General features: G+C 40.8%; 1 protein-coding gene across 4 annotated transcripts; it reads left to right on the plus strand.

Moving 5' to 3' along the window:
* The first annotated feature begins 1,575 nt into the window (after positions 1–1,575).
* Positions 1,576–21,185, plus strand: klhl21 (kelch-like family member 21). 4 transcript variants are annotated; one of them, XM_034131878.1, is made up of 6 exons: positions 1,576–1,717; positions 6,493–6,611; positions 10,527–11,610; positions 16,837–17,242; positions 18,049–18,121; positions 19,912–21,185. In XM_034131878.1, exons 3-6 carry the CDS (start codon positions 10,584–10,586, stop codon positions 20,245–20,247), a joined length of 1,842 nt encoding a protein of 613 aa, XP_033987769.1. In that variant the 5' UTR covers positions 1,576–1,717; positions 6,493–6,611; positions 10,527–10,583; the 3' UTR covers positions 20,248–21,185. The 4 variants fall into 4 exon arrangements, with proteins under 4 accessions (XP_033987769.1, XP_033987767.1, XP_033987770.1 ...); XM_034131876.1 differs by lacking the exon at positions 6,493–6,611; XM_034131879.1 differs by lacking the exons at positions 1,576–1,717; positions 6,493–6,611 and adding an exon at positions 8,276–8,307.
* The last annotated feature ends 86 nt before the right edge of the window (positions 21,186–21,271 follow it).

Raw genomic sequence — 21,271 nt, forward strand, 5'->3', positions numbered from 1 at the left:
ATTTATTTACACCAGAACTGAAGCTGCAGGTCAACTAATTGTTTAGTATTGATCAAAATACATATATTTTGATAATCAATTAATTTTCCAAGTTATTTTTAATGCAAAAATGGCAGGAAATGCTGTTTTCAGAACCAAAAATATTGGGATTTACTGGTTTTCTGAGTTTTACATCATATTCAACTGAATATCTTTTGATTTACAACTAACAAAACAAGACAATCATTGGACTTTGAGAAACTGGGATGGATATTTCTACCGATTTTTTTTGATTTTGTAGAACAAGAGTTGAATAAATGTAATTGAGAAAACAGTCAGCAGATTAAAAAAGAACCAAACAGATATTTTGATGTTTTTTATTCTAAGTATACAACTTCGACATAACACTTTAAATAATAAAACACTGGATGGCCAATGAGATCCCTGATGTGGAGAACCTTGGCGTGAAAATATTTGGCCGTCCTTGTAAAATCAGTTCCTCCATATTCAGCTTTAATTAGCCTCCCGCTGAAACTTGGTCAAGTTCAGTCAAGGTCTTCCCTTTTGAAGTTTCACAGAGGAGAAACTTTACTCACAAGCCTTCAGTCAAATGTTGAACTTTTAAATTAAACGTATTCATGTACTTTTTGTATTCTCTTAAGAAATAAAAGATATCCATTCTTTTTTAAAAGCCTGAAGGAAAATTCCACCTTGTTACACCAAAATTAATAAATAATTGAACAAAGCAATGCGTCAGCCTAATGAACAACTGCGTATTGATACCAATATAACTTGTCTTGAAAATGATTTTGTGCTTGGTTTTCATTTCATTGGTTTTTTCATTATAGACATTTCTAACTACACAACAAAACCCCCTTGATGATTGTTGTGCTCTAAATAAGGGTTTGTTTGTGCAAGTCGGAGTGTATTTTTGCGAACCAAATTGAAAATACTAATACTAACATTTTTAAGAACCATGTTAAATTCATTCTTGCATGTATATTAACTGTTTAAACTGAGTTTGAAATGCTGCGTTCAAGTACTCTCAGCTTCTGCTTCCAACTAATGACGTTTATTTAGTGTCAATGTCCTAAAACATAAATACTATTTTTTCACGTTATATGTCCCCAACTTTTTTACCTGCTGCTCTATTTTTCCTTTTTTCTTTTTGTTTACCATTAGTAGCTAGCTACCATTATCACTGTTATTGTTATTATCAACTCGTTTTCATTATCATTTGTATATTAATAGTAGTAGTTATGGTGCTAGTGGTATTGAAATAGTAGTCATGGTTGTGGTTTGTAGACTAGCTGTGCTTGAATTTACCATTAAACAGCAATGTTGTATAAAAAGGTTGAACATTTTTAGGATAATTATAGGCTTTTGAGTCACTCTATGCCAAACACCAACAAAACAAATTTTGAAATGAACCTCATACACCAGGATTAATGTATTGCATACAGTTCGCAGTTCAACTTAACAGCCTAACCTCTCTTTTAAATCAGTCTTGCATGATTTAGCCACTTCCCCTGCCGACCAAGAATGGTCTGCGTGTTAACTTTCATATTTCCGACAGCCCGTGAAAGCACCATATTGTACAGTGACGGTATCATGGCGCAGCAGAGGCCGAAGATATCATGAGACATCCCCGCATTCAAACTTTAATTACACCTCGACTTGTACGGTATTAACCCGCTATTCTCTCTAAAATAATCAACATCTTTGGAGGCAAACACTGGTGAGTTTACTTAATCTGCTTATTTTTAAGGTTATTCTCGTCCAAGTGGAGGAAAGACAGACAGTAGCGCGTTACATCATGTCCGACCGCAAAATAACGTGCACAGAAGTTGCAGCACTTTCCGTTCTTGAGCTGTGTTGTTGTTATTGTTGTTCTTGTTGTTATTAGCGTTTAGTGACGCTTCATCTGTGGCTTTGTATCTGTGCTAAGCTTTAGCATTAGCATCTATATTATCACAGGCCAAACATGGCATTGAAGAGACACATGTCTCCTCTCTGGAGCCTCAGTGTCAGTATATGGACTTGTATGGAGCATACTGAGGATGCATATGTTTATTATTACGAGAGGTGGAATGTTACTCAGTCAGTACCTTTACTCAAATACTGTAAACAAGCACACTTTTGAGGCACTTTTACATCAGTTTTTCCATGTTTTTACAACTCAGTACATGTACTCAAGTACTGTAAAATTGTACTTCTACTCCATAATTTAATGCATCAATAATTACAATCAAAACATATCATATATATTATTCTGAAATGGACCAATCTGCACAATGACTACTTTTATTTTTGGTACTTTAAGTTTATTTTGATGCTCGTACTTTTGTACTTTTACTTGAGTACAATTTTGAATGCAGGACTTTTACTTGTAACAGAGTATTCCTACACTCTGGTACTTCTACTTTTACTCAAGTACACGATCTGAGTACTTCTACTTTTACTCAAGTACACAATCTGAGTACTTCTCCCACCTCTGCTTCTCGTCCACTAGTGTTGTTGCTTAAGTAAAAGTGTGGATGCTAGTCTTATACTTGTAACATAACTAATTTTATTTGAAAAAAATAAGGTTTGAGTCATTTTCTAACCACTGATTATAACTTAAATCTGTAAGTCTTGGTACAGGAATGAGAAGAATGCAGGGTCAGATGAAGGGTCAGATGAAGGAGCACATATCTTGGTATTTGAAATTATCCCTGGTGGTTTTATGACTTGAAACAAGCCTTCAGTGTGGCACTAAAATGTTCTCTTGACTGCATTCCCAATGCCAGATTAAAAAGTAACGTGCTGCTTCATTCCCATGGCAGCGGGACAGACTGTAGCTCCGTCTCAAAAAGATATACATGACCTGACGGGGGGTTCACTGACTTCATGGAGATTGAGCAGGGCACAGTAGTGGAAGAAGTAGAAAATACATATTTGGCTATAGTATAAATAGCTAAACATCAGTATTCACATACTCTATTGCAACTATAAGACCGTATACATTTGTATGTATTCAAGTGAAACTACTAGTAGCTGCAAAAATAAGTACTCATGCTAAATGCTCCTCTCAGTTCATTTTATTTACATTATATTATTGAACAGTTACTATTCTACACAAGTTGATTATACTGATGCATTTTCATGTAAGCAGAGTTTAATCATGTCAAATGGGAGCTTAGACAACTTCATACAAGTGTTCGATAGTTACATCTTTACCAGTGCATTATATCTTCTTAGGAAATCATTTGTGTTACAAGTTGACCTAAAATGTATTGGAGTCACTACAGTACAAGTGGAGTCAGCACAACATTTCTCTCTCAAATATAGCAGGTTATCATCAAATTCAAATGCATAGATAACACCAGTACCTCACAATTGAACTTAACTTGAGTAAATGTAATTAGAAGGAGCTCTGCTTGAATATGGGTTGTAGGTTTTGAACGACAGGTATACCAACTTTTATGCGATAGCGCCTCTTGTGTAGTGTCTTTCCATAAGTTCCAGATACAAAATGCACTATATAGAGTGAGACACTGTTCAATTCTGAGACAATTCTCATACTGTCCTCTTATCTGAGTATTGTTGCTGCTGGTAGCCTCATGCTGGCCCCTGGGGTGAGATGAGTGTGGTGTGGGGGGTGAGATGAGTGTGATGTGGGGTGTTTGCATTTTTATGGCCAGGCTGTGGAGAACCAGAAACTTCATGTCCCTCCGATGGCTGCTCCAACCCAGCGGCCCGGAGCGACAGCAGGCAGAGCAGCTGCCCCACTGAGGGGGATCTGAGGGGGATAGCCCACCACGTTCTGCCCCTACAACGCAATAATCTGAGCACTGTTGAAGAAAACATCATCTAGATTATGTGCTACTTTTCATATTTTCTGTCATGTATAGGTGGCCTAACATTTGCAAACTAAGATATTCAATATGAGAAGCCAGGGTATTTCTTTACACAGTGGAGCTATTCAACTCTTATGATGACTGATATTGACTTGACAAAAATGCAAAACAGAATTGGAGCCTGTATGCAAATTTTCTTGCAATGCTAGGGAAATGCAGATGTTATAGCAGCAACAGAATAAGAGAGATAGTCAAAATGAGAATACAATACACACAAGGTTAATAAGATTTCAAAAAGAAAAATAAACATGGAGTAACAGTATGAATAGAAATAACAAAAATAACACGAGTTTAACTCTGAACAGGTGGATGTACATAATACTTTATACAGATGTGCTTCTTTTGATATTTTCTGTCATGTATAGGTGGCTTTATCCTAACATTTGCAAACTAAGATATTCAATATGAAAAGTCATGGTAATGCTGTACACAGTAGAGCTATTCAACTCTTATGATGACTGATATTGACTTGACAAAATGCAAAACAGAATTGGAGCCTGTATGCAAATTGTCTTTGGTGGTAGTAGCACTGTCACACCAGTATGTGGCAATGCTAGTATATAACCAGGAGATGGAGAACTCACTGTAAACAGCTTCCTGTAAACTGAGCTTGTTTTTGATTTACCCTCCTCACATGCTCAGAGCAGCTCCTGAACAAACATGTTTTACTCCCTGAATACTCAGACTCTTCTGGAAGCTACATGGTTTTATGGAGCTGTGGCTCATTGCAGAGAATAAATCAAGATGTATTTTAGTAGATGATGCTTGGATTTCTACATTATCTTTGGAAATCTTCGTGGGTCTAGACTCAAATATATCAGCAAATACCCAATGGTTTATTATGAGGCCCCCAGAGGATGAACCCTTTTGTATTAAAGGTCCCCTATTGTACTGTTTTTCATCAATATATTATAGGTCTCAGATATATACAAAACATGTCTCTGAAGTGTTTGGCTCCAAACACCAAACGGATCATTGCAGCGTCCCATAATCCCCTCTGTTTCAGCCCTGTTTCAAAAGTGCTGATTCTCTGTCTGTTACTTTAGATGAAAATAAGGAGCCCCTCCCCACGCCCCTCTGAGAGATATTTGGTTAAAAAGAACACTATGGTGCTCTCGGAGGAGATTCAGGTGATAAGGTGGGGGGGTGTTACCTTGGTTGCTGATTGGCTAATGGTTACACAAGCCAAAACATCGTTATGACATCATAAAGTGGCCAAAATCTGATCAGCTCATTTTCAGACAGGTTTTTTTATATAAATGGATCAGGACAAAAAGTGAGAGAATCTTTTTTCCTGAAACTTTCAGAATCTCTTTACACAGAGGGGACACATGTTGATGTATAAAAGACATGAAGAAGTGGATTTTGCGTAATAGGTGACCTTTAAGAGATCCCCTGATCAAGTGCCACCATGAGGTTAATGTTTTTTGTGTGAAATATCCATCAGATGGATTGCCATACATTTTGGTTTTTACATTCATTTCCCCCAAAGGATTTAAAAATATTTTGCAGACCCCCATACATTTTAATCTAGGGAAATACTCAGTTCAATATTTTTGACCAACACTTTGGTTTAAACCCAAATAGTTCACCTGATGACTAAAATAAGGTAAATGACATTCGCATCAGTCTCAGCTGTAATTTGTGTTTGGTTCTGAATGCAAATGCTAGCATGCTTACTTAACCAAGACGCTAGCATTTCACTTATCTCCTGGATGTTTTAACTCTGCTTTAGTAGGTGAAATTAGTCACAGTTTCTATTAACACAGGGTGTCCGCGGGGTCTTAAAAAGTATTACAAGTTGATCAATCAATTTAGCGAAAATGAAGGCTATTAAAAAGTATTAAACGGCATTTTCCAAGGTATTACATTTGGTAGCTTGTTTTCAATAAGTATATAAATTGTCCAAAGAGGTTGTATTCTACAGTCTGCCTGAATGTAATCATTGCGTAGGTGTGTAGTGTGATTCTGTGTAGTTTATTTATGGCATCCCGTTGGATTTGACGTCACCTGAACAGGACATCGCACGCTCACTGCTTGATAGCGCGCGAAGGTCCGTTTACGCCGGTTGTTAAACAACATCGTTATGGGGAAATGCAAGTCTGCGTCCAAATGGTTGGAAGATAAGGAGGAAGGACAATCAATACTGTATATAGTCAATGTGAGGTCAAGTGTGTCGCCAATGTAACCGGTTAAAACTCCAAGTGGCGATGAGGTCTTAAAATGTATGGAAAGGGTCTTAAAAAGGTCTTTAAAGGTATTACATTTGACTTCAGGATTCCTGAATATACCCTGTAACAGCACTTCTCATAATTTGCTTGTCTACCAATAAATAGTAACATGGCTCCTAAATACAGGAATAGACCATTTCAGGGAATATAAAATAACATCACCTCCCTCCCTCCCTTCAGGATGTTACTAAAGTCCTCTGACTAACAGCATTTTATTCCCCTGAGTCTTTTTGTCCTGAACATATACCTGCTGGTCATGAGTTTATCCCAGTTTATACTGATATAGTCAAGATGAAACGGGCCAAAGGGTCCCTTTTCCCCTTATAGCTGTGTATGTCATATGCTGTCTGTCACACTGATCTCTCTGTCCTCGTCTCTCATAGCAGGGAGATTGTTTCCACACCTCGACTATTTCCCTCCCTCTCATCTCCCCTCTCTTCTTCATCCAAGAGCATAAATCTCTGCACGCTATTCTTGTGTCTGGCTGGTCAACACATCGATTGTAAGTTGCTCAATACTTGCGACTGTTGGAGCGTTTACATCTGGGTGATAATGTGCTGGAAAAGATAACTGCTTAAACATGAAGATGGAGACCAGATGTTATAATTATTGCTCCACTCGTTCAGTCTTTGTTACAGAGGCCAGTGGGAGTAAGACATTGAATACATGACTGAATGAAAGGGTACTATGTAGGGAAATGTCATTACCCCCTCCCACGTACGTTTAAAGCAATCACTTACACAGAAGTTAGTTGTTTTCCCAGGGTTGTGAGGCCTGTCTGCCCTTCAGGAGAGCAGAAATATCCCTCACAGAGCTGCGGTATCTGCACTGTACACTGCTGCATTGTTGAACCCATGTGAGCAATGTGTGCTGAGTTCTTTGGGCAGAGGACAGGAGCTTTATTACAACCTTTAAACTAATCTCTGTAAGGAGATACCTGTGTATTTTAGGAAAAGAATGATCATCTCCAATAATAATCCAAGATGAGCCTTTGATGCAGGTTGATACTAAGGCAGTGGGAACTTGTGTCTTGTTTGTTCAAGTGTTTTTGTTGATTCTTCTACTGTATGTTATATTTACCATCTGCGACAGCGTGTGTCTGCTATTCTTTTCAGCTTGTGAGTCAGTGTGTTTGTCATTATGGTGTGTATACTGTATTTACTTGCATTTAGGCTCATTTGCAAGTCTTTTGCCTTAAATATACATATCTTACTGGATTTAAATATGTGCAAATATGGCAGGAACCACTATTTGCTTGGCTGCGCAGTTACGGCCCGTCCACACAGCAGCGTTAAAAAATCTTCCAACGCTTCTGCCCATTCACTTTGAATGGGGTGACGTCACTTTGCCTCACTTTTCGCCGAACTGCATTGTGGGAAGCAGAGCGGAGATTTTCAGGATTTTCAGGATTCAAAGTTGAGCAATGTTCAACTTTTGAAGCTGAGGTGGAAGCGTCAGCCAATCAAATCCCGTGTATGCAAATCTGACAGTTCAAGCGCTAGCCAATCAAACCGCGTGTATGCTGGGAGAGACATACCGCAGGTCATTTCCTCATATTCCAAAAAATGGAGGAGAAATTAGCGGTAGGGAATCACCCGGTGCTTTATGACCAGTCCCTATTTACCTACCGGGATACAAACCGGAGGAGCCAGGCATGGAGGGAGGTGGCAGAGACAGTGGTAGGTTTTCGCCTGTTTGGGGAGTTTATATCCAGTTTACTTCGGGCTTTTTTGCTTCGTATGTCGGGGGCGGGAGATTCATGTGATTGGTTGTTGGTGCCTTGCTCGCAAAAAATCCCCAAGCTTCAGATACGCCCACCTCCAAGATTTTTTTAACGCTGCTGTGTGGACGGGCCGTAAGTGTTTCATTTCAATCTTGCTCGGTGCTTTGACAATTACTTGGAGGGATGAGCAGTAAATTGATATTAAATCAATATTGTGATCTGAGGCTAGATATCATAATATGGCATGATTGTTGTCTTTCCCTGGTTTTTAAGACGATATAACAGTTAATGTGTGTATGTATGTAATGTATGTCATTTGGGAGAAACCAGCTTGAGTGCGCTAGAATTTGAAAGTACACAACCAGAACAAATCTGCCTCTTCCTTACAGAGCCCCTCCTCCAACACACACGAACGCGCACATGACCAATGAGGGCACGAGATAAGTTTGTGCACAGATGGAAGGCTGACAGGCAGGTAGGCCATCCAGTTATTTTAGCCGGGCCGGCTAAAATGATTGGTCGTGCTTTTTACAGCGCTACGGCTTCCACAGATGATTTTTTTTTAATGTATTTATTGTCAAAGCATTTAATTTATTCATTGCTATCGGGATGTTAAGAGCATTCCATGGAATATAACAAAAAGTGTTTCTGAAATAAATTACATACCCCACCTTTAAGTAATGTCATTTTCTGAACTGTTGTAGTCATTATATCCATATTAGCTATGATTATTTCTTAACATTTTCAAAAATTGTAGTGATATATGTGAAAGCATCAATGGTTAACCCTACAACATCGTCACAATATCAATATTGACTTATTTGATAAAAGTGATTTTTATATTCGATTTTCTCCATATTACCCAACTCTAATTACGTAGTTAGTTTTTGTCTTATTGTTTAAAGTTTAGCTTCCACAAAAGCCATCCTTTTGTGAATTCAACCCAGAAGCATGTAGCCAACTTAAAGTGGACCTATATTTGAATAATATAGTGTAGGACCATACCTATATAAGGCATATTTATACTTTTTTTTTTTCAAAATACCAAACAGATCATGCATTTTAGCCATGCCTCATTTTGCTCAATTTGAAAATGTTTAGCTCTGTTTTTGCAAGGGCTGATTCTGTGAGAACAGCACCATCTACAGGCCTGGCATATGTACTACAGCGTCTCCAGCGCTTTCGAACGGCAATGGCCGTGGCTGTCTCCTCCTGATTGGTGGAGTTGGCCCAATAGCCGTAGCGCCACCGTCCTGACGTCAGGACAGTGTTCAAATCTGGATCAGTTTTTATCAGATCCGTTGCAGACCCTTTTTTAGAGATTTGGGTATGGAGGAAAATAGAGAGGGTTGTGTTTTCTGACACTTGGTGAGTTCCCTGGAACACCGGGGACACATATTCATGTATAAAAGACGTACAAAAGTGCATTTTGCATGATAGGTCCCCTTTAATGTAAATATATGACTTAATTTGAATAGTTTCTAAACACCTTATCTTAATAATAATAACTTAGATTTATATAGTGGCTTTCAGGGGACACAAGTTCGCTTTACAGAAAAACAGCAGTAAACAAAAAACAGTCAGACAAACAAAACAACAAATAAACTAGGGGCCGAATCAGAGTCCAGTTGTAACCGTGTTTGTCAGCTGTGGTCGGAGCAGCTCCTCTCCACTGAGTGTTCTTGGGTAACCTGACGGAATATTGTGACACGAAGCTTTTTGTTTTGTTGCGTTGCTCAGCTGGCTCCTCTCACTTACTTAAGTGACCACAGAGACATACCAGTGGGGGGGGGGGGGGGGGGTTACACTCACAGCCTCCAGCATGTTAGGTGTTCTCCCCAAATCACCTCCCACTCCTGCCTAGAAATGGACACTGCCGGTGTATTTATAGCCCCTGAGCACAAGCGAGCTCTGTATCTAAAACACGGTGAGATTCAGATCCAGAGTCGCGCTGAGCTTCGCTGTCGTAGTTTCTAGACTGGTGTACCAAACGTGCCTGGAGGGGCTCATCAGGTAGGGGAAATAACCCGATTTAGGGTTTATTTATTCAGAAGTTCTTAATGTGTTTCAGTCAGTAGGCTGTTACGTTGCCTACCACATGTTTGGTTGTATACATTCTTAAAGTAACCACTGAAGGAAATGAGGTTGTAGAAATGTAAATTCTCTGTTTTTGATCTTTGTTTTTTATACTGATACTTAATGATTAGTTGTTGAACATTATAATAACTATTTCTCTATTCCCTTACCATTAAAGACCACTGTGTATACATTTGTGTTTGACTTGTATAGCTTACATGGTGTAAGTGCTGCCACTATCTGACAGTTAAGTCAATCGTCAAGGGTCGGAAAAGTAATCGTCAACTGCTTTGATAATCCTTAAATCCTTTGTACATTATTTTTAAGTAACAATGACAAAAATCCAGACTTCCAGTTCCTCAATTGTGAGGATTTGCTGTTTTTCTTGGTCTTAAGTTTGGGTTTTTGACGTTTTCTTGTAATAACAAGTAATTTGAGAACTCGTCCTTTTCGAAAATGATGCGTTTTTTTCCCAAATGTTTTGATATTACGTAGACGAATCATCAGCATATTTATCGATACAGAAAGTATTGTCCTACATGGTGTGTAACATAGAGTGGTATGTCATTTGTTGGGCTGCAATTTGATGTACTGTATCTGGTGTTTATCTGTTTTTAGATTAAATCATCATTCTGACCACAACCACCAGAGACTGAGACACCAGAGAGAGGAGCGATGGAGAAGCCAGCGTTGCAGACCCAACCGTCCACCCTTCCTTTTTTCGACACGTCCCACGCCTTCAACCTGCTGCGGGGGATCCATGAACTCCGTGCAGAGCGAAAGTTTTTCGATGTGACTTTGTGTGCTGAGGGCCGCGAGTTCCACTGCCACCGCACAGTGTTGGCCGCCGCCAGCACTTACTTCAGAGCGATGTTCGCAGGAACTCTGAAGGAGAGCGCTATGGACCGAGTCGTTCTTCACGAGGTGTCAGCGGAGCTCTTAGGTCTTCTGGTGGACTTCTGCTACACGGGGAGGGTCACCGTCACTCAGGATAACGTGGACGTCCTGCTGAAGACGGCCGACCTGTTTCAGTTCCCCTCGGTCAAAGACGCCTGCTGTGCGTTCCTGGAGCAGCGGCTGGACGTCACCAACTGCTTAGACATCCAGGACTTTGCCGAGGCGTTCGCCTGCAGAGAGTTGGCCACCAGCGCTCGCCGCTTTGGCCTCAAAAACATAATGGAGCTGGCCAAAGGGCTGGACTTTGAGCGGTTGCCTTGGAAGCGCCTCCTGGAGTTTATGTCGGATGATGAGCTTTGCGTGAACAAGGAGGAGGCGGTGTATCAGATCGCGGTGCACTGGGTGAAGGCCGACATGAAGCGGAGGCTGCACTACTGGCCCGAGCTGCTCCAGCAGATCCGCCTGCCCTTCGTCCGGAGGTTCTTCCTGCTGGCCCACGTGGAGAGCGACCCGCTGGTCTACCTGTCGCCCACCTGCCTGCGCATGGTGAACGAGGCTCGCAGCTTCCAGTCCTGCGAGTACGACCGCCACGACCGGCCCTGCCACAGGATGCGACCGCGGGCGTCCACGGGGCTCGCAGAGATCCTGGTGGTGGTGGGGGGGTGCGACCAGGACTGTGACGAGCTGGTCACGGTGGACTGCTACAACCCTCAGACCGGACAGTGGAGGTACCTGGCGGAGTTCCCCGACCACCTGGGAGGAGGCTACAGCATAGCAGCCCTCGGAAACGATATGTATGTCACAGGTGAGTCATCCAAACACCTTTCTTTTAGGACTGCATTCACCATTATCGTAATCCCATTATGAACAAGTGCAATACTCAAATCCGAGGGAGCACAATATATATGTTAAAGGTTAAATGTGTGTAAAAATACAATTTTGAATGGAGCTGCAGAGATATGCCGCCCGACAAGTCTTTCATTTTCTACAGACTTAAGAAAACACATTTGTTTGGTACATATCCTTATTGAGGAAATCCATATAGATTACAGAGAATCTACAGACTGTATATGTACAGTAGCACAGATGATAATGTACTCCATCTTTTACTTAGATTTCTTTATCTGGTGTCCCAATTCCAAAAGAACAGTCCACAGACAGCCTGCAGTGGAAACAGAGTGTGTGTGTCAGAGTCGCTGTAGCGTGAACGCTGTAGATTTCCATCTCCGCTCCTTCATCTCATGAAATGGCCGTTGGGCTTATAAATAAACTGCAGGCTCTTTGGCTAGTGGGTCTCTGCGTCTGTGTGAACAAAGTAAAGGTAAGGCAGCAGGACACGGTGAGCTGCCAGGACAGCAGTACGGTTAATATCTTCATCATCTTCATCGTTGAGGGATAACCCTAGACTTTCAATCAGGGATATGTCTCCTGTTTAAAACTAAGATAACACTGTAAGCTCAGTTCTTTGATAACACCACACATGGTTGCATAGCATTATTCTATTCTATTGTATTATATATAATAGGTTTATATGTCAAATATGAAGGTACATCAGGCTTTTTTTTTAGGTTTCAAGTTTTGAGATGATACCTAGAGTAGATGCCCATTTACTGTACTTGGATATTTCTGTTTTCAGTCATTGAACTTGACTTTGAGTCGTTGAATTGCATATTACTTTAACATTTGATAAATTAAGGAACTCCTCAAAAAAAAGTTTGGAAACGTTATTTCGGTCGATTATTCCTCCCCTTTAATAATACCAATTGGTATTGTATTTTATATCGTTGGAAAGCCTGATTAGTCACCTTTACAACGAGGTACAACTTGTAAGGATCGTGCATTCGTGGAATGAGCAACACATCTAACCGTGTGGGTAGCGGCCCAAATATAATTTGCCAAAATCCCCTGCAATATTCTTCTGTTGGTATTCACTCTGGTTTTGAGATGCTTGTTGGATTGGATGATTGCACTCTCCCACAGTAATAAGGACAAAACAACACATATTGGCCATTTTTACACTTGATTCATTTTACACTGTCAGGGACCTCAGTAGCGTGTAGAACAGGGGTGGGCAAACTTTTTGGCTCGGGGGCCACTATGAGTTTTAAAATTTGATAGACGGGCCGGGCCAGTAGCAGATCGGTAAAAAAATATTTAGCTGTCCACTCCTCATTATACACTCGGCACTCAATGTTGACTTTTCTTTTCTTTGGTCCACTCATTGTTACAGATGCAGGTTCAAAGGTGAATTATTGCGTCATTGCGTCATTGTTTGTGTCATTGCGTAACCGTTTACGTGCCTTCTTATGACCCACACGGCGTTTTACGTCGCTGATTTTCTCGCAACACCGCTCACAACAACATCAATAGAGGACTGCGTCGGGTAGTTTTTAATTATACGAAGCCAGATTAAATTAAAGAACTACTTCTCCAACCTTGTACCTTTCTCCAGAGTGCCGTGGTGCATTGTTTATTAATGTGGTTCAGCTGCATTACTGCCCGCTGCAGTGCTGCTCGTCTACCGGAGTTTATTCTCCCGTTAACTCGCGGCAGCGGCCGCTGTAAAGTTTTCATTGTCTGACTGTCACACAAGCAGCTGATAAATATCCCCCATCCCCATCAGTGAATGTGTTTTAGTCTGAACGCTGTTTGGCATCACAACGCTGTTATGAACGTTTCTCTGGCATTCTACAGGTGATGGTAGCTAATCAGACTATCTTGAGTCTTGACTACTTGTTGCTGTCATATTGTGGCATAAGCCGTTTTCTACACGCATATTTTACCGGCGTAGTTTTCGTTATGATTTTACTTGTGATGGCCACATGTAGCCCATGTATTGATTCCATCCGATAGCTGCAATAATACAAAACAACAGGAAAACGTCTGCCTCTTCACAATGGTCAATAACAGTGAACGGATGGTTATTAAAGTAAGGTAAAATAAACAGAATCACACTAAGCCTGGTTAGTGTTGCCTGACTTTATATAAGTGTTTTTATAAGTGTGTGGTCGCGTTCTAGTCACTTTGCTCAGCGCTACTGCTTGTTACAACGTGTATTCGCCGTACTCGCCATGAACTGTTATTGCTCAGGTTAATCTCGACCCCCTCCAATGTAAGCGTGACGTATTTGGTTCTTGGATCTTGCCCGGTTGCCGAGTGGGGCCAGCTGAGAGAATAGACCAGACTCCAGCAAAGGTAAATTGTGTCTAGAGTGCGCCATCTAGTGGGATCAACTGAAATGCCGGGTATTGCAGGAAAAAGGCAAAATGAATGCGGTCTTTACTATAATTTGCACAATTTTGTACCAATATTCGGCGGGCCGGATTCAAAAGCCCAACGGGCCGTATATGGCCCGCGGGCCTTTGTTTGCCCATGCCTGGTGTAGAAGATCCATACGCAGCCACAACAGCTTGGCACCTCCTCCTCATGCTGGTCACACACTGGCATCCCATTCCTCAACCAGGATTTGTCGCAAGTCAGCCAACATGGTTGCGTTGGTCACTCTGGCACGTACAGCACGCCCAAGCTGATCCCACAAGTGTTCAATTGGGTTGAGGTCTGGAATCACGGCAGGCCATTCCGTCCTCTCCACTCCCAAATTCTGGAGGTACTCTGTGATGATCCTGGCTCTGTGGGGGCGAGCGTTGTCATCCTGGAGGATGGAGTTAGGTCCCAGATTCTGGAGATATGGGATCGCCACTGGCTCCAGAATGTCATTCCGATATCTCACTGCATTGAGATTGCCTTCAATGATGACACGTTCTGTTTTGCCTGTGAGAGAGATGTGAGATGACGTTCCCCCACATTCTTAGGTTCCACTGTCGGTGCTGTCGACACCAGCGCAAACGGGCCTGATGGTGAAGGGCAGTCATTGCAGGCTTCCTGGTAGCCTTATAAGCACGAAGACCGGCCATGTGCAGTCTGTTCCTCACCGTCTGATCAGAGATCTGTCTGTGGTACCGTTGTGCAAATCTTGCCTGTAATCAGGTGTCAGTCACACACCTGTGACTGGCATACACCTGCCAGCACTTGAAGCTCAAAACGAGAGTGAATACCAACAGAAGAATATTGCAATATAGCATTCCACGAATGCACGATCCTTACAAGTTGTACCTCGTTGTAAAGGTGACTTATCAGGCTTTGCAACGATATACAATACAATACCAATTGGTATTATTAAACGGGAGGAATAATCGACCGAAATAACGTTTCCAAACTTTTTTTGAGGAGTTTATTTCATTTAAGTTTGTATTAAACAGGTTTTTTTGGTTTCATTTAATGCATGCAGGCAAATAGTGGGACACCGCTTATTGGACTTAACATTTCGATCATTTCTGGGGATTTTACATTTGCTATTATATGTATAATATGGAGATTTATACAAATATTGTAAAAAATATCCATAATAATATTGTGATTTCAAACATGTCGCCCAACCCTAATGTTTATTCAGAAGGAGTAGAAGGGTCTTACATTTCCTGTTGAGGGGATTTAATTTGTATTCAAATGCCCAGAGGAAAGCAGACACAGCCTTGCATCCTATTACCTGGGGGAATGGGAATAATCTGCTTTTCCCTTTGCCGTATTATATCATTTGCATCTTTGATGCACCATGAAAAGTGACACAAGTGATAAATCCCCTGGTGCATATTAACCATGTCCGTAAAATGTGAACAAACCAAATATGAATAAATATATTAAGTGTTGGGGAATAATTTGCTTAGGTATTCAACCTTTGACACAGTTCATCATTTTCTCCTTTCTCTTGGCATAGGGGTACGGCCTTGGGTATTGCTGCTATCTCTCTTAAGGCTTGGGCGCATTGTTGTTGCCAGCTTATGACCGAGCACAAGCTGACATGAGATAGTTTATTGTTCAGGGACATCTAGAGGCCCTTCTTTTATCTGGAACGTAGGTTCGCTGGCGCACATTCTTTTCTATGGACGAGAGCTCTAGTTAGATTCAGGGTCTCGCTGATGAAGAATGTTGATTTATTACACTCTGAACTAGTTCAAACCTGGAGCAACAGGAGGGTTCTTCAGAATTGATTGTGGCATCTCAACCGTGTGGTCAACTCGTGGCCCGTGACATGTCTTGTGAATTCTCCGGCCGAAGCTCCAAATAAATGTTTGCCATCAAAGCTCCAGCTCTCCATCGTGTCTCTCGTTGAGTCCTGACTCCAATTGCTTCAGAAGTGTCCCCCACATTAAGGATCCGTTAGCATGTGTTGCTTTAGAAAACCTAGAATACATTACTAAAGGAAAGCTGGCAGTTTTCATGCAGTTTTTGAAACAGTTGGTAATGATCAATAAAACCAAAGACCGGGGGGGGGGGGGTAGCCCACGTCATATTCTTTCATATTTCTTGATTATTTCTGTACTTTGTTATCCCTGTATCATCTGTATGATGACCTGTGTTTATTTACATGCCTATTCATTTGATTGTACACTGTATCTGCCACCTCGACCGACCGTTTTATGTATGTGTAATGTTCGTTATATTTGAGAACTTTAGGGCTACCCTCGTCTAAAGATTTTTCTAGTCGTCAAATAAGGCGATTAGTCGACTAATCGTCGCACGTTTATGATACATTATGATTATACATATTTTTTTTTTTTTCTCCCAAAATGGTTTCAGTTTCAAAGACTGATAAAGAGCGTTATTATAACAGCATGGTACGTTGTGCTTCACATAACATATAAAATAAAACTGTAATAATGAACCTTTGAAATATAAATTGTAGGATTTGGAATAATCTGCTTCTTTCCTTTGCCGTATAATATTATACTACTCTAGCTGTCAGACTCTGATCAACAACCCCCCCCCACCCCACACTTTACTCGCACTTGGATTAGGACTACTGTTTATGTTTTCTTTGTACTGTTTCTGATTTGATGTAAAGCATCTTTGAGCATTAGGAAAAGCGCTATAAAAATCCAATGTATTATTATTATTAGAATCTTTTATGCACCATGACGCAGCAGAAAATGAGGAATCCCCGGCGCATATTAACCATGTCCGTGTCCTCCAGGCGGCTCTGATGGCTCGCGCCTCTACGACGGCGTGTGGCGCTACAAGTCGAGCGTGAACGAGTGGACGGAGGCGGCGCCCATGCTGAAGCCGAGGGAGTACCACAGCTCGGTGGTGGTGAAGGGCCAGCTGTACGTGGTGGCGTCCGACAGCACGGAGCGCTACGACCACGCTCTGGACTGCTGGGAGGCCCTGCCCCCCATGCTGCACCCCATGGACAACTGCTCCACCACCACCTGCAGCGGGCGGCTGTACGCCATCGGCTCGCTCACCGGGGACGAGTCCATGGCCATCCAGAGCTACGACGCTGAGTCCAACCGATGGAATCTGGTCAGCTGCGGACAGATGCCCCCCTGGTCCTTCACTCCCAAAACTGTGACGCTCAAAAGCCTCATCTACTTCATCAGGTGAGGAGAGAAGTGTTCAGTTACACGTTTAAACTCAGTAGGTTCAGAGTAACCTATTGTTATTTGAAGTGTTCATGGGAGGATACATGCGTTGTCTCCTCTTTAAAACTGTAGACCAGATATTGATAATCACGAATGATCGAAGTTTATTTATTCCAGGACAGATCTAAATACATTTGTGCTGCTTCTTCTTCACCGATCAATTTGATTACTTTTGTTACCAGTCACTTTATTACCAAGAAGATTAAACAAAAACAACATCCATAAACTAATAAATCAGCTAAGTGTGAAACTGCTAAAGATGAAAATAGTTGTTTGTTGATTTAAATTGTTTCCTTTTAACATTATTATATTCGCACTTTAGTTACGTTAAGGCTCTGAGTACTTTCACTTCTCGTAAATGCTTTATAATAAAGGCATGTGGACTATATTAACTATTAAACACTCATTCTGGTGTTCTACCACATGGGTGCGCTAACTGCCCAGTTTCGCGCTGTGAGAAATGACAAAAAAAAAGCTTATTAAAATAGAAGATGTGGTGATTTGTTAAATACAAAATGACCGTACAAAATATCCTACTCATGTTATAGAAGTGACAATTCAAAGGCTCTGAGTAAAAAAACTGTTAAATTATTACTCCATCTCACTAACATGAAGTATACTATTTTGAGAATAGGGGACATAATGTAAAAGTCCAGAAAGAAACATTGGCTCATAATAAATAGTTGTTGCGATCCTCAGTGAAGTTAGCGTGTGTCTACATCTGAGTAATGACTGCTCTGACCATGGTGTGTTTCTATTTGCAGGGATGACTCGGCCGAGGTGGATGTTTATAATCCTCAAAAGAACGAGTGGGACAAAATTAGTCCGATGACCCAGGTTTGTATTTCACATTCGACCCTAGCATGCTTTAAAACTAACCAGTTAGCTCTCTAATAGCTCTGACCCATAATCAGGGGTCAACAACACTGCAGTCAATTCAAATATGATCATAAATACATGAACGACTGCAGTTTGTCACGGTTTTATTTAGCTTTCTAAATACAGTACGGCCTTCTGAATCTCTATTATTACTTCGAAGCTTTGTTAATGTAAAATATGACTTATAACTGCCCCTTACAATATAACATGAACCTATTAGCCCCAAAGTTGACACAAGGCAGTCAAATGTGATCATATGATTCAATGGAATTTTATTCAATTTTATTCCATTCTATTTCTATGTAGATACTGCTATATTTTACTATATTCTTTATATTCTTCAATGTTATTTTTTATGTATGCACCATGACACCAAGTCAAATTCCTCGTACGTGTAAACCTACCTGGTAATAAACCTGTTTCTGATTCTGATTCTGAATATGTGACCCGCTCTATTGAAATCAGTCGGATTCAAAATAAACGTGGATTTGCGTACAAAACTAGTTTTTCGGGGTTCGGGTGTTTTGTTTGATTTTAAATAAACAAAGTCTTGGCTTTCAGAATATGAAACTTTTATTTCCAAAATCACACGATAAATACATTTTTGAAGCTTGTGAAGGGAAGATGACAGGCACCTCTCGCTCGCAATCTGCTGTTCCTCAGCGCAGCCCCCCCTCCCTCCGGCTGAAATTATGAATGTAAGGCGTATAGTAATCCTAGATAACACGGCAGGGTCCGTTACAGTTTGTTTTCATCTGATTTCAATTAAACAAAGTCTTGGCTTTCAGAATATGAAACTTGTTTCGGCAAATTCAGATGATAAATACAACTTTGAAGCTTGTAACGGCATAATTACAAGCGGAGAACGGAGTAACTTAACGTCACAGCAGGCGTAACAACAGCCGGTGTTTCTCGTGAGTGTTTTCCCCGGGAAACAAACACAATACACACAAATGCAAAATTACACACACACACACACACACATATACACACACACACACACTCGCGAGCTTCCCCCAGACCAGTAATCCAAACGAAAATATCTTCCCTCCGTAGTATTTTGATCATTTGCTCCGCTAATAATCAATCAGATCGATGGATTCCAGAGAAGAGGAAACTTTGAAGGCCTTTTTCTCAAAATGATGACTCGGTGACAGTCATTATATAATGTGACATATTTTGCTTAATATTTGAAGTACAACAACAATCCTGATATCATTAGAAAGCTAGGAATCTCCTCTTTCCAACAATGTATACAACTCAAAATGTGTCTTCGGGTCAATGCGACTGATTTCGATGGAGCAGGTCACATATGCTCAATAAATAGACAAATGATACTTGTAGTTGAATTATTAAAATGGAGAAAATAATAATGAATTTTTTTAAAGATATTGAAAGAAATATTTTCCTACCACAAATCATTTGTTAAAATCTTAATTTATTTAGACTTTTTTCTTTTTTACATTTCAACTTTTTAGTTTTAGATTGTATTTGAATTATACATGTATTATAACATTTCCATATGATAATGAGATGTGTCTATTCATGTCCTGTACAGTGATTATTAGACAGCTTGTGTGTGTTTTAATGGAAAATGATAAAGCTTCATTTTGGGGCTCCATATATAAAGAAATACATGTATTATATATTTATGAATTAAATGACTAAATCTAGCATATTTGTTGGGGCTCCGTTTAATTCAACATGAGGCCCATTTTATTTTTCTCAATCTTGTGTCTTTCATCCAGGTCCATGTAGGAGGCAGTGTGTCGGCGCTGGGCGGTAAACTGTACGTCTCCGGGGGTTACGACAACACGTTCGAGCTGTCGGACGTGGTGGAGACGTTCGACCCGACGACGCGCTGCTGGACCCCGGCCGGGCGCCTGCCGCAGCCCACCTTCTGGCACGGCAGCGTCAGCATCTTCCGACAGTTCATGCCGCAGGTCAGCAGCGCGTTCGCACCCGCCGAAATCCCCGAGTCGAACGCCATCCACCTGCACCGGCACCACCGGCACCTAGCGCTCCAAAACCTCAACAACAATCTCAACCAGAACCAGATCCAGGACGTGAACCCAGCGCACTGATCGGACCCAGACCCCTGTTACATTTAAAGACTGATCCCCCCTCATGTAGCAGCGCTGTGGGGTTTCTTAGACTTGTTTTGTCTCACTACGTTGATACAAAAGTACTGTTGGCAGTTGCATTGTGGGGAATGTAGGCAACACATTTGAGGGTAGAAGGAAATCTTCAATGCTAAACCAATGTTCTCCTTTTACAATTGGCCCGGAGCAAGAGCCAAATATTTGTTCAGAAACAGCAACGATCAGTTTACATTCCAAAAACGACAATCACAATTGATACGTATTACTAAACAGCCTTATGGCTTCAAATGAAGGGTTGAGATATATTGTACTCAGACATCTTTTGTCACTATTGTAGGATTTCAGGACGGCTGCATTGTTTGAATGAATTGTATCGGGTTGATATACCATTGAGTGATATTTAGACATCTCCTCCTGACCCTTGAACTAAGCTTTATAACCAGAAGTAGAATGTGCATGAAGAATTTTATTTAAGATTTGTATTTTTTTGTGGTTTTGTATTCATGGATATATTTGTGCTGTGGTTGCTTAGATGTCCCCGCCTATCAGTTGCAACAAGAAAAGTAACGCGTTAGTGATGGGTGGTCGGTAACTGGAAGTGCAAAAGAATCTCAATTTGTTCTCATGCAGTTTAGTTTCATGTTTTTATGGTTTTGTTTTCACACAAGTTTGTGAATCACTTTTGTAAATACAGTATATTCCTAACCTAGCGTACTGTGTTTGTAAAATGTTTACAATGTGGTTAGCATAAATTGAACTGCAGACAGGAGAGTTCATTAGCCCAGTCACATTCGATTAGCTGTTAGCATGTTGCTAATATATTTCTTATAAACAGTGGATAGTAGTTGCAGCTGAGTGGGACAATATTTTTATAAAATGCATTCACTTATAAAGCTGTGTATTTTAACATAAAACAATAACCTGTGTAGTGTCTTAATTCCAAATAATGTTGATATCGAAACAGAGCGCCACTGAAGAGCATTTATTACTGATTTTAGCTGCAGTA

This window comes from Trematomus bernacchii, unplaced genomic scaffold (assembly GCF_902827165.1).
Source record: "Trematomus bernacchii unplaced genomic scaffold, fTreBer1.1, whole genome shotgun sequence".
Lineage (NCBI taxonomy): Eukaryota > Metazoa > Chordata > Actinopteri > Perciformes > Nototheniidae > Trematomus > Trematomus bernacchii.